The sequence below is a fragment of the Manduca sexta genome, chromosome 9, assembly GCF_014839805.1.
Source record: "Manduca sexta isolate Smith_Timp_Sample1 chromosome 9, JHU_Msex_v1.0, whole genome shotgun sequence".
In the NCBI taxonomy this organism is placed as follows: Eukaryota; Metazoa; Arthropoda; class Insecta; order Lepidoptera; family Sphingidae; genus Manduca; species Manduca sexta.
Window position 1 is genome coordinate 6551054 of NC_051123.1, and position 13551 is coordinate 6564604.

Below are 13551 nucleotides of genomic sequence, written 5' to 3' on the forward strand. Positions count from 1 at the left end.
TATCTATGTGCCTGGCACAAAAGTAGATAGCAGCTCCATCTAACCAAAAATTACACAAATATATTGGAGCGTAAGAAACGTCATTAGAGTGAAATTACAGTTAACGTTAGTCCTCTCCGACTTGCACCGCCATCTAGTGAGCGCAAAACGTACATTCATTTGTCATAAGTTCTTACAAGTTTTATCTCCAAATTGACGATAGAGCTACAACCTAAAAAAAATATTGAATTGAACTCCAAATTGCCTTATTTATAATTTAGAAGTTCAATAAAGGATCCACGTACGATAAATAGTACGTTTTAAAACTTTTTTTAGGTGTTACACGCTTTATTTTTTGTACTGGCAACATGAAATCTATAGTTATCTATGCCATGAATTGGCCTTGAATCATTTGCATTGTACAAGTAAATAGTTCTCATAACTAGGTGGAATAAAAAGTTTCTTATTTTTAGAACGAATTTCATCGTAATACGAGGTAAGCATTACGGCTTTTAATATTTAAAAATGTAAATCTATCCTAATATTGTATTTCCTTGTATGAAGACCTACCAAACATTTTGATGGATGAGGTCATTACATATGAATTACCGGTGTATGTACTATTTGATACGGAGCGGGCCCACTGCTGTATGCAATTTTGAATTCTATTTTTAAAGTACGAGTGTCTTCAATCCGTCATTGGAATTTCCAGTTTTCTTATTACGAATGTAGGTAATAATAGATTGCAATAAATATCTTTTTTCCTGCTAAAACTTAGTTCGTTAATAGTTATTGGTATATTACGTTGATTTTTACCTGCTTTGCTTATGGCTTAAATATCTAGTGCTAGTGTGTTTTGCAATGACTAAATATTCTTTTTATAAAATACAAACAGCTACAAGTACTTAATTACAAAAGCAATTATGTATTTTAGTTCTAACTCGAAATTTATTAATAAATAATTGGTGCTAACATCTTATGCGTTACATATTATACATCGGAAAACAAAAATAATTTTACGAAGCTTCGTATTAAATGTAAACTTCGTGTGGTTACGCTTGCCAAATCTTGGTAGTGCAATTTTTACATCCATTATGGATGCCACAGAAAAACTAACCAATGCTGTAAACATGCCATTTGCCCAATTAACTTACTGTATCCAAATAATCATAAATTTTATTGTATGCATTGTATCAAGCTTCGCGCCTAATTAAGGAAACACCACATCGGTATCTTACGTAACATATCTTTCAAGTTTCCAGACTAGCTAGTGCGTTCTATTTAGGAGTACCGGCTTTGCAGGCTTCTCATTTTAAGATTATGCGAAAACAGATTCTCGATCAAAAATATCTACACTGCATAATTTTGTGCCTTCCACAAATTATCGTTAGAAAATAAATTGTTAGGAAATTCCCTCCTCTTGTAAACCTGTATGCTGGGTTACATAAATGGATATTCCCTGCACAATCTTGGAACAAAACACGTGGTTTATTATATTTAACACTATATTATTATCATTTTAACAACCTATCCTTGTTATTATCTAAAACTTGAATATCATGTCCGTATCTGTGAGAAGGTAGACAATCGAAAGCAAAACTCGCTATTATGTGGACGAGAAGCTACAGTGTACTTTAGTACAAATCAAAATAAATTAGTTCCAGGCTATTAGGGCATCCTGTTATGAATTATTCTTGTACCTATATTAAATAATTGGATAATCTCTACTATTCTGTATTGATGATACTGCCACAAAAAGATAACGGTTTATTTGATTTACGTATTAATATTATTTCACCCGAGAGTCTGATGTGTTTGTATAGGCCGACGCTTGTCAGACGAACAAACATAGAGTCAAGTTAAATAAAAAAAGTATTTCAGATCCAAATAGGAACACAAGCGCTGATCAAATTTGTATATAAAAATAACATAACGTAATGTTTAGTATACCGCAAAAATTCTTACTAGCTACCTTGGTTTACGATTTGTGACAACATAAAAAAATTCATATCTCGTATTAAGTACAATCGAAATCTATTTTCATTCGTTCTATCCAGTACAGTAATCAACTACCCTAAAAAATATTATACGAAGGTGAAAGTGAAAAACAAATACATAACTAACGTCCCAAAAGCAAATAAGTAAGCAAAATTATAATGCATGGCTCTTATTGACCTTAAAAACTATCTCACCGTGTTTAATTTAAAGCCTCTAAAACAAGGAAGCAACAAGAACGGTACCACAAAACTATAAATCATATTCTATCTTCTTACTCATTAATTTACGAAATTATACAAGATAAAACGTTTTTTTCAGTGCACCATTATGGCGCCACTAGAACTAGATGGCGACAATCTTGGAAAGAAACATCAGCAATATAACAGACTGTTGAAGGAGGCACTAACTAAAAAGAAAATAACACTAACCCCAAACTTCAAAGAGAATGGAGACATTGAAAATCTTCTTGAAATCGACGTAGCTTGCACAAATAAAAATGTTAATTTTATTCTTGAAGTCCTCAAATGCGAAGATATGTTATATGTTAGCAGAGCGGTGAAACGAAGCACATGGTTGGTAACTGAACCCGAATACGCGCACATAATCAACATAGACTATCTAAAAATAAATCTATTCCCTTATATGACAACCAGAGCAATTAACAAATTCATGCTCAGTATAAGACTTCATATAAAGGATGAAAAAAAAGCGGAAGAGTTTTTTGATTACGAAGAAAAAAAGAATCTAGATAAGGCACTAAAGTGGTTACCAAATTGTTCTTTGCCTTTCATTGAGCAAACCGTGACAAAACATAAAGATTCTATATCCAAAGATTTGCTTAAGCGTTTATGTGAGAGGTCTATCAGTGTCCTAGAAATTTATGTAAAAAATAAAGACTACGTTTACGCAGATACATTAACTTCAACGTTGTTTTTAATACATAAAGACGCCAAAAGATACTTAGACGTGGTGGAGAAATTAGACTACTACCAAATACCTCCTTTTGGGCGCAAATATAGTGAAATTTTAATGAAAGTGTGCCCTCAAAAAATATTAGACAATTTTGAAAAATTTTCGAATCGCATCGATTATGGGATTTGTGCGAAATACATGAAAAAGGAAGATATAAAACCATTTTTACTGAAACAAGCAAGTAATGAAAAAATGAACTATTTTCTTAAATATGATAATGTCAAGCATTTTCTTAAACATATGCCTAAAGAAGGTCGATTTGAATTTATAAAACAGTTGTTTATCCATAATGAAAAGCCGGATACGTTCGAAAGAGAGGAAAGTGATTTTGTGGCCATGTGTGCATCTACATCTTGCGGATGGACAAGTCCTAAAAATGTTTACGACTGGTATCGATTTGCTCCGTTCGATACGGCTTTTCGTGATCTAAAAAAACTAATACGCGCTGAATCGTCACCTGATGAACGAAATTCAATGCTGACAATTCTTTTATATTGCGCGGGCAAAAATAATAAGAATATACATACTTTGCTGCAATATTACTATGAAAAACATATAAACGAACCATTTAAATTCAAGATTAAGTTTATAGAAAAAGTGCTGAAAAATGTAGATGTTATTAAAAATGAGGAAATATGGTTAATTGTTAATCGATTGTTCCATAGTATGGAAGTATACATTCAGTCTACCAACAATGTCGAAAAATGTATCGAGATTATAATAATATACAATGCTATAAACGACAAAGCAAATTCGAAAATTGTTGAAGAAAAATTTTCGTTTAATACTTTAAAAGCATACAGAAACAAACTCCAGCCAGCTGAACAAGAAAAGGTTTTTAAATACCTATACAATAATTTACAAGACAAAATAAACGGTAAATCAATTACCACCGAATTATGTCTCAACGAGGTAGTTAAATTAATAAAAAAATTACTCGACCTGCTCGATCACTGGGAGAAGAAGTTAATTGATTATCCATTCATTGTTAACAAGATAAAGGAAATCATTGCACTCAAAAAAGAAAAATCGTGGAATTCAAAGTTATCGATTCTTTATCATGTCAATAAAACATGGCGTAAGTACTTGTTTGAAGAATCTGTTTTACTATCGCCTTCGGAATCAGTATGCATCAATGCACTCAAGCATGATCCGAGTTTGCTACCACGTCACAAAGAAGAAATAAATAAATTGTGCTGCAACGACTCCGTATCTTTGAGGATTTTCTTGAATAAATTAAGAGTGTATTGGCCACTTTCTTTGACTGCTGAGTGGACAAATTTCTATTTTCAACAACTAGATAATCCCAGTAAACATAAAGCTGCAATAAGGGCTTTGATGATAATTCTCCCTCAAGAGCAATTGAAAGAGTTTATTAGGAAATATACACCGGAAGATACCAAAATTAAATGGGGCGAAACAGATGAACTAAACCTTAGTCTAAGGAAGTATGTTGCGAAGAAGATGTACTTGTCAAGACCCTTATTGCCAGCTGAAATGGTTTTGCTATACGCCAAAGGCGATTATTTGCAATACTGTATTCCCTCTTTAAATTCAATTTTATCAAATATGAGTAGTGATCAAAGTAGTTTAATCGTACAAAAATTACTAATTGCGCCTGTATCGCTACAAAAATATGGTATTCGCTTAGCGTTTTCCAAGCTTGAATCGAAAGAACTTAAGCCATTGTTCTCGGAAGCATGGAAATCAACCACCAACTCCACTATACGTGCAGTTCTATTTGAAAAAACGCACAATGCCTTATGTAGCAAATCAAACATTGCAATGTCCGAAGAAATGTGGGAATTGTTAAGTGATTTTATTGATAACTTATCGCATAAAGAAAATAAAAAGATATATCATTTATTGGGTGAGGTAACAAAAGTGCCTTACAATGTGAGAGGAAAATATTACATGAAAAGTTACACCTTTCTGAAGTCTATGCCCGTTGAGGACTATATTGAAAATATTATTAAAAAACTGATTAACATTGTGCCTCATATTATGGAGCAGTTAGATACCGAATTCATAGCCGAAGTAATGTTGAAAGATGTCGATGAAACTTTTAACAAAAGTAAATGCAAATTTCTCGATGTAATCACAACAAATGCACTATTTTGTAAAGATGAAGAAACTCAAATGAGAAATTACGAAAGAATACTAGCTCCATTTTTGGATCGCCATTTGCCTGCATGGAATTTTAAATATGATAATAAAAAATGTGTACTATACAATTTTGAAAATTTGCTGAAATCGTTCGCCACGAACTTGAAAGACGTCTTTTTAGACCGAAATAAAGTCATTCCAGTAAAATTATTTCAAAATATACTAAATAAACTTGAGAATTCATTATCAGTCGAAGAAAATTATGTTTACATAACAACTTGGAAACTTCTTACCTCCTTCACTGAACTCGTTAATACGCATAGATCTTCTTTGGCCTACGTTGAAATAGACGAAACTGATGATATAAAGACTCATGTAAGCTACAATAGACAAAAATACATACAAGAAAAATGGGATGAATTTTTTACATCAATTATACCGTCATTTGCTAAAGTTTGTACTGATAACTTACAAATAGATTTAAAAAAATATTTTCCATCAATATATATACTTTATGGACAAGCCGTGGCAAATATCTTATCAAACTTTGAACAATACTATAAACAATATCTACTGTATAAGCTCATGCTGACTAATGACAAATCAAATGAAAACTACTTATTGGTACTCAACTACTGCTCAATATATGCAGTTGAAGAACAAAAGCCAATCCTGAATGAAATACGAAGCTTGCTAGAATCACACCCGTCATCGGAAATAAAAATTCATTGCATCGACAAATTTAATGTTTTAGATATTTCGGATATATTGTAATTTTTCACAATTCATACGAATTTAAATCAGTGGTGACCTTAACCGATACAGGCCTCTAGGAAAATTTCTAATTAAATTGAGTTTTCCTAAAGTTTAATTTAAAAGTATTTTGTTGGAAACTACATTTATAAGTGTACATTCGAACTGTGTCGTATACAATTTATTGTTTTATTTTATCTTGTCTACATTTATACATACGTGGAGAACAAAAGTAATCGTAATCAAAAGTAACAAATTAGAATTATAAAAATGTTATTGTTGATCCTATTTCTTATCTTCTATCTTCTTCTATATCTATACTTATAATAAATCTGTAGAGAGGTCAATTCTGTACATGAAATATATTTCCAAAATAACTATCAGGGGGTGATTAGGGATCGATACTGATGCCAAAAATGCAATTAGTAAAATTTTTGTCTGTCTGTCTGTCTGTCTGTCTATCTGTCTATCTGTCTGTCTGTCTGTATAACCGTTATAGAAACAAAAACTACTCGACGGATTTTAACGAAACTTGGTACAATTATTTGTCATACTCCTGTGCTGGTTATAGTATACTTTTCATCACGCTACAATTAATAGGAGCAGAGCAGTGAAGGGAAATGTTGGGAAATCGGGAGAAGTTACTCCATTTTTTAAGCTTCCGTCGCGTGTGCAACCTTAATGGTTAAAGCTACACAGAAATCATGTATGACGGAAATGTTCTCCTTAAAATTATGTAAAAAATATCCCACGACAGCATATGTCTATCTTTTATGGTTGACTCACAATAACACGTCTAACTCCCGATAGCTTAGCAGTTCGAAGCTTTCTCATTATATTTGTCTACTCTTACGTTTATAACACTCTCAGTCATCCCTAATTAAAAAAGTTAACATTATTAAATATTCCATAAAAAGAATCATAGAAATCGGTATAGAAACAACAAAGTTATACATGAAATACGCTAATAATAAGCCATCACGCGTGAATACTGAATCATGCTATAAGGATTATTTTTGTATATATATAAGGTCGCGAACGCACAGGCAGGCGGCTTGCTTGGCACCTAGAGGCTAGCGAATCACCTAGCGAGTAGCTTCGTAAAACGAACATTCTCGAACGTTCGCGACCGGCTCCATTTTTGAAGTCCGAAATCCACGCGGGCGAAGCTGCGAGCGGAAGCTAGTAACAAAATATTATTGTAATCGTTAAATAAAATTTTGGATTACTTTTCCGAGTAATTTGTAATCGTACGGCTAATAACATTTTGTAATCGTAATCGTTAATTTGTAATCCTATTACTTTTGCCCAACACAGCCAGGCGGTTGATCACTTTGCCTCCCCTAAGGACACCACTGATTTAAATCACTTAATTACCTTGCACGAGATTTTGTGGAGCGGGAACACATATTCAATCATACATTCCAATTGTTGTATTTATAGATTGCACATTTTATACGTATATTTTTATGCTATTTTAACCTTTATAACTACTACTTAATAAAAGTATAATTTTATTAAAAGTTTCTATGACGATAAAATTACCTTGTGTTTTATTGTATTCTACACTAATATAATTTCTTCATAATACATTTAAACACTAACAAAGCTTTTAATGTAGTACTTATTGATACAAAGATAGAAGTTGACAAAAGTATAATGGACAATATTTAATTGAATTGCCTATTGAATTTCCTATAATGTTATATACCTACTATCCGTGTATGAAATTTTGGGTGTAATGTTTCTTTTTTTTATTTTATATTATGGCAATTAGTGCCGATGTCGACAATTCTGCCAGTGTCAAACGTGCTATGAGTACTCGTGTGTTGAAATGCATGTTTAAACATAGTTAATTAATTTTGTTGGCATAAAATATTGACTAGTAAAATAACCATATAATTAGTAAAATAAAAAATATCTGCATAAAAACATTAAAGAGTATAGTTAGTTAATATAAAATAAAATATTTTTCTTTTAAAATAAGATATAATTTTTTTACTGGCGAAGCGAAATAGAAGTTTACCTGATGGTGAGCGGTACGATTCCCCATATAAAGTAACAACAGAGCCGGAAGAGCCCTGCACTTGTAAGCCTTAGATATTCGAGATTAGGTTTCTAGATGGACAGTAATTACTATGTCGTTCAAACCGGAACACAACTGTGCTTGTTGTTAATAAACATTGCGGTGGTAACACCTACTGAAATATAGACATAGTCATAATTCATAAGTACATTCATAGTTTTTGTTACTTTACAGCAACTCAAGATGGATACTTCAACGCTGGAACATGAGAATCTAGGAAAAAAACACAAAAACTACAACGAATTTCTACATAAAGCACTCAAAGATGAAACAATCATCAAAATTGAAGACGTGGACTTTGACAAAAATGATCAAGACAATTTACTGATAATAGATGTCGCATGTGAGAAAAAGAATGTGGAATTTGTACTTAATATTCTTAAGTCGGAAGATATGATGTATGTCTCCAGAGCGCTGCAGAAGAGTACCTGGCTATTTACTGATGACCAGTATGCCCACATCATTAACCCACAATATGTACGGGAGCAACTTTTACCAGAAATGTCTACAAAAGCCGGTCTGAAATTATTGAAATATATCAGACGCTATTTGAACAATGAACCGCGCGTTGAACAGTTTTATTTAAGCGAAAACAGGATAAAAGAAGCACTTAAATGGCTCCCGAATTGCTCCATCCCCTTTATTAAGAAACACGTGAAACTACACGCAGATAAGTTGGAGCCAAAGTTATTCAAACGTCTCTGTGAAAAATCTATAAAAGTCTTCGAAATAGTAATAGGAAATACTTATTATTCGTTACCATGTTTTGACATCGCAAAGTTCTTACTGAAAACTAATACCGATCAATTTTTAGATTTCTTAGAAGACACTAAATATTCGACATCTTTACCTAAATTTAATGTTAAATGTACAGAGTTACTAATGAAAGAATCGCGTGATAGAATCCTTGAAAAATTCGATAAATACGTGAATTTGATAGATATTGCTACTTTTGCTAAGCATATAGAAAAAGAAAGTATAAAAGATTTTTTATTAGAGCAAGCTAACAAAGCGGAAAGCGATCGAATAAATTATGATCTGAGAAACTTTTTAAAATCTCATGAAATATCATATCTTATTAAAAGAATACCAAGAGAAGAACGATTTGATTTCGTAAAAACAGTTTTTATTGACAACATAGCTCAACAAAAGGATAATGTAATCATACCTTTCGACTCAGAAATGTATCGCATGAAGAAACTATCGCAGGCTTGTGGGTTAAAAAAACATGAGTGGTATCAATTTGCTCCATTTCATATAGCTTTTGAGGCAATTACTAAAATGATGAAGATGGAACCTATTCCCGTTAAAAAGTATCCAATGTTAATCACTCTTATATGTATTGTAGGTAAAAGTGAGGAGAATCTTCAAACTCTATTAAAATACTATATAAGCAACCATATTAATGACGAATACAACCTGAAAAACCAGTTCATAAGCAATCTCATAAAAAAATCCCCAGTTTATAAATATAGTAAAATCTCTTGGGAAATATTGAATGAAATATTTAAGAGCATGAATGTTTATATAGATAAAGAACAAGATGTGCAAGACTGTGTTATTTCAATAGTCCTTCACAATTGTTTGAACAACGAAGAAGTACCCGAAATAATAATTAAAAAGTTTTCATTTGAGACTCTTAAATTTTACCGCAATAAACTGAACAACGAAGAGCAAGAAAAGGTATTTACGTTTTTGTATAATTATTTAGTGCGTAAAATTCAAAAACAAAATGTTACCACAGAAACGGAACTTAAAGAAATATCAAAAACGTTGGAACAAATGTTGAACCTACTTAACGATTGGAAAAAAGAATTAGTTGCTTACCCATTTGTTCTGAATAAAATAAAAGAAATAACAAAAATCAAACACGAGAATTCTTGGAAAGCAAGTCTTTCAGCATTGTATAATATTAATAAATCCTGGAGAAAACACATGTTTGAAGAATCTCTACTTTTGTACCCTTCTCAAGATGTGTGTGTGAATGCTTTGAAACACGACCCAGGATTACTTTTGCGATATAATCAGGAAGTAAAGCAGATATGTTACGATGACAATGTGTCTATGAAATTGTTACATAGCAAGCTACGTATTTACTGGCCCGAATCTTTGGCCCTCGATTGGGCAAATGGATACCGAGAACGTCTCAAGAATTTAGAGGGCCACAAAGCTGTCGTACGTGGTTTGTGTGGCTTAATACCTGAAAAGTCTCTAATTGATATTATTAAGAATTATGCACCAGAGGAAGCAAAGATCAATTGGAAAGAAATCGATGAAGTTACGATTAGTTTGCGAAGACATATTGCTAAAAATATGCATCTGGCACGACCTCAACTAAATCCCAATGCCATTTTCTGGTATGCCAAGGGTGATTACTTACAGTACGCTCTTCCCTCCCTTCTCGCCGTGTTTTATAATATGAACTCTGATCTCAGTCGGGAATTCATACCGAAACTATTAGATGCTCCGGTATCTGTACAAAAACATGGTATTCGTTTTGCCTTTCTGAGACTCGAACCAACAAAACTCAAAACAATATTCTTGAATATATGGAACGATTCCAATAATCCTAGTATTCGTGCGGAGTTATTTAAACATACGTTTAAACTTCTCAAGTCTGAGGAGACTGATAAAGTAGAAGAAGTGTGGACACTATTGCAATTATTCATAAATAACTTAAATCATACAGATGATGCTAAACTATTTGATCTGCTAGTGCGTATGGACGAGGTGCCGTCACTCATCAGACCAAATTATATTGTTACATGTTACAATGCCTATAAACGTTTACGAGAACACTTTATAACTGATGGCGTTTACCGGTACGAAAGAAACATGGATACCTTAATAGAATATTGCAAATATATAATAGAGTCTATTGATAAGGAATTTATTAGCCAAATAATAAAAGATTACCTAAATAAAAAGTTATTTAACTTTGAAGGTGAAAGTGCAATTGCAATTGGCGACTATAATGAAATGATTAAAGTAGTTTCGGGATATCTGCTCTACGCAACGAGTATAGAACAACAGACTGAACTATATGAAACTATTTTGGACCCTGTCTTAACACGTTTATTCGAAAACAAAACGAATCTCACTAAACAGTCTAATAATTTACAAAATTTATCAACATTACTTTTCAGGATTTATATTGATTTGAAAGAGTATGTTCTGGATAAACATTTGATTATACCATACAAAATGTTTTGTTCTATTCAACAGAAATTAGAATCATTGCCTGTACCAGAAAACTACAAAATGTTAACAATGTGGAAATTAGCAACAGCTTTGGCAAAACTGTTAAGCGAATACGACACAACATGCGATTGGGATGACATAACATTGGACATAGCTCCAGAATTTGCTAATTTTTGTAGATCTTATTTGAAAGAAGAAGTGACTACGCGATTTTCCTGTATTTACGTTCTTTTCTCCAATGTTCTACATAAAATGCTTAATGCTATAATGTCTACCGACACTATCTGTAAAATTTATGAATGTATGCTTAAAGACAAAGATTTTGTTCAAGCTTTTCTGAGCGTAACATCAATTATACCTGCCAAGTGCTACCTCACATGTAGCAATGAAGTGAAGTATAATAAAATACATACAATCATAGCAGAACGACCCGTGCCTGAAATTAAAATGCATTATTACAGCAGATTTCCAACATACGCCGAAGAATAATGTTTCATTGAATTCTGAAATAACTAATACACTAAAATGTTGTTATTTCATTTAATAATTGAAATAGATAACCACGCATTGAGGGCTTTTAGTAAAAGCTCTCAATTAGTGTTTGGGAATTCCCGGCAATTTCAAAGTTCCGGGAATTCCCGGAACTTCGAGAAATTTAATAAGAAAAAAATGTTTTTGTTGTTTTTAGAGTGGTAAGCCCTTTATAAAAAATAATTTAGTCAGTATCTGGTGAAACGTTAAAATGTTTTAAAAAAGGCAATTCGTTGTAAAAATCAACATCATTAAATAGAAAATTAAGTCTTAACCTATTTAACGTTAATTTCAGTCTTAGTAATTGCTTTGTTCATTTTTTTTATCACCCATAGATTCACTTTAAGCTGTAAAATCTTATAACTATAAAACGAACTTAGTTAAAAATCATACACATTCATGATAACTTTACTTTTATCTAGTAATTCTACTATCTAATCATTGATCATAATTACAACATTGTTAATTCTCATAATGCCTGACTGACTGCAAACAAAATATTAAGATATTGTTGAGCTGCTTGGCCGGTTCTCATTCACGTTACAACAATCATTTAGGCAAACAGAGACTACTAGATAGTATCAAATTAGATAATATGGTAATATTTAACAATAGCGCGCGACATAAGTTACTTGAATGAAACACTTTCATAAATAATGAACCTCATAAAACGTTTCATGAATCCAACATATTTTAATACGTGTGCATACTATTTTTTTATGTAATATTTTTATTTCAATAAATGTATTTGTCATTCTTGTGTATCGTTATTTACCCCAGTACTGGCAGAATCCAAGTCTTTCGACTGCAAGGCATGAAAAAGGTTCAGGAAACATGATAATAATCAAGTCATGTCTGCACATTGCTTATTTGGCATGACTGACGGGGCGCGAAATCTTCCGCTCCCCGTGTAAGGAAAGCAATGGGCATGCATCAGTCATTGACATTCTTCTTTTTCTGCCTGGGATTGTCCCGGTCTACCGTCCAGTGCAAGGATCGGTCTTACTACTCTTTCGCCTCGAATTCGCCGAGCTTTCGCATCGTTCTGAGTGAGACCGTTAATTCTCACTTCTAACTTGTAGGACGTCAAGGCCTCGTTTTAGGGCCAGCATCGGTCGAATAACGAGTGATAACCCTGGTAGCTGATCAAGTGAATGATCCGTTCCATTAGATCTGCTCATCAATCTGGTTAAGGCGATTGGGCCAATTGTTACGGTTTAAGAGATCACATTTTATAGCTTTATACTTTTTAGGTGCAATTCTCAAAAAAAATGTAAATAATTGGCGAAAGAGAAGGATATAAGCGCACTTCGATGTATGTACTTTAATTTTTATTTATTTCATTAAATCGATTAAATTGTTTGAATGTTACATCTACATTTATTTTTCAATACTGTTTACTTTACATTACTAATACTAATGTTCAAGATCAAAACGACGTAAATCATCGTTTTTACTGGTGGTAGGTCTCTCGTATGCGAGGTGACATCTGTATAGGTACTACCGCAATGTCTATTTTACCGCCAAGCAGCAGTCTATATGCACTGTTAAGTTCCGGTTAGAAGGACGTTGTAGCCAGCGTAATTACTGGCCATCATGATCATCATCTCAGCCACAGGAAGTCCACTGCTGAACATAGGCCTCCCCCAAGGATCTCCACGTCGACCTGTTGGATGCGGCCTGCATCCAGCGACTTCCTGCGACCTTAGCCAGGTCGTCCGACCACCTTGTAGGCGGGCGTCCGACATTTCTCTTGCCTGTACGTGGCCTCCACTCTAGAACCTTTCGACCCCAACGGCCATCGGATCTTCGAGCTATATGCCACTATAGGATCATCTTATGTCTCAGGGTGAACACAATGAAGTGCTACCCAGTACTTCGTAATTCAAGGTCTGTATGGTGTTAATACTGTTTATGGGATGTAT

At 33.1% G+C, this 13551-nt stretch overlaps 1 protein-coding gene across 2 annotated transcripts; it reads left to right on the plus strand.

Moving 5' to 3' along the window:
- The first annotated feature begins 322 nt into the window (after positions 1-322).
- LOC115441373 lies at positions 323-12382 on the plus strand. 2 transcript variants are annotated; one of them, XM_030166145.2, is made up of 2 exons: positions 323-475; positions 2296-6104. In XM_030166145.2, exon 2 carries the CDS (start codon positions 2305-2307, stop codon positions 5827-5829), a length of 3525 nt encoding a protein of 1174 aa, XP_030022005.1. In that variant the 5' UTR covers positions 323-475; positions 2296-2304; the 3' UTR covers positions 5830-6104. The 2 variants fall into 2 exon arrangements, with proteins under 2 accessions (XP_030022005.1, XP_030022006.1); XM_030166146.2 differs by lacking the exon at positions 2296-6104 and adding an exon at positions 8069-12382 and having other exon boundaries at positions 331-475.
- The last annotated feature ends 1169 nt before the right edge of the window (positions 12383-13551 follow it).

What these genes read in the sequence shown, in the direction of transcription:
- LOC115441373 (XM_030166145.2), top strand. Translation starts at nt 2,305, where the DNA reads ATGGCGCCACTAGAACTAGATGGCGACAATCTTGGAAAGAAACATCAG.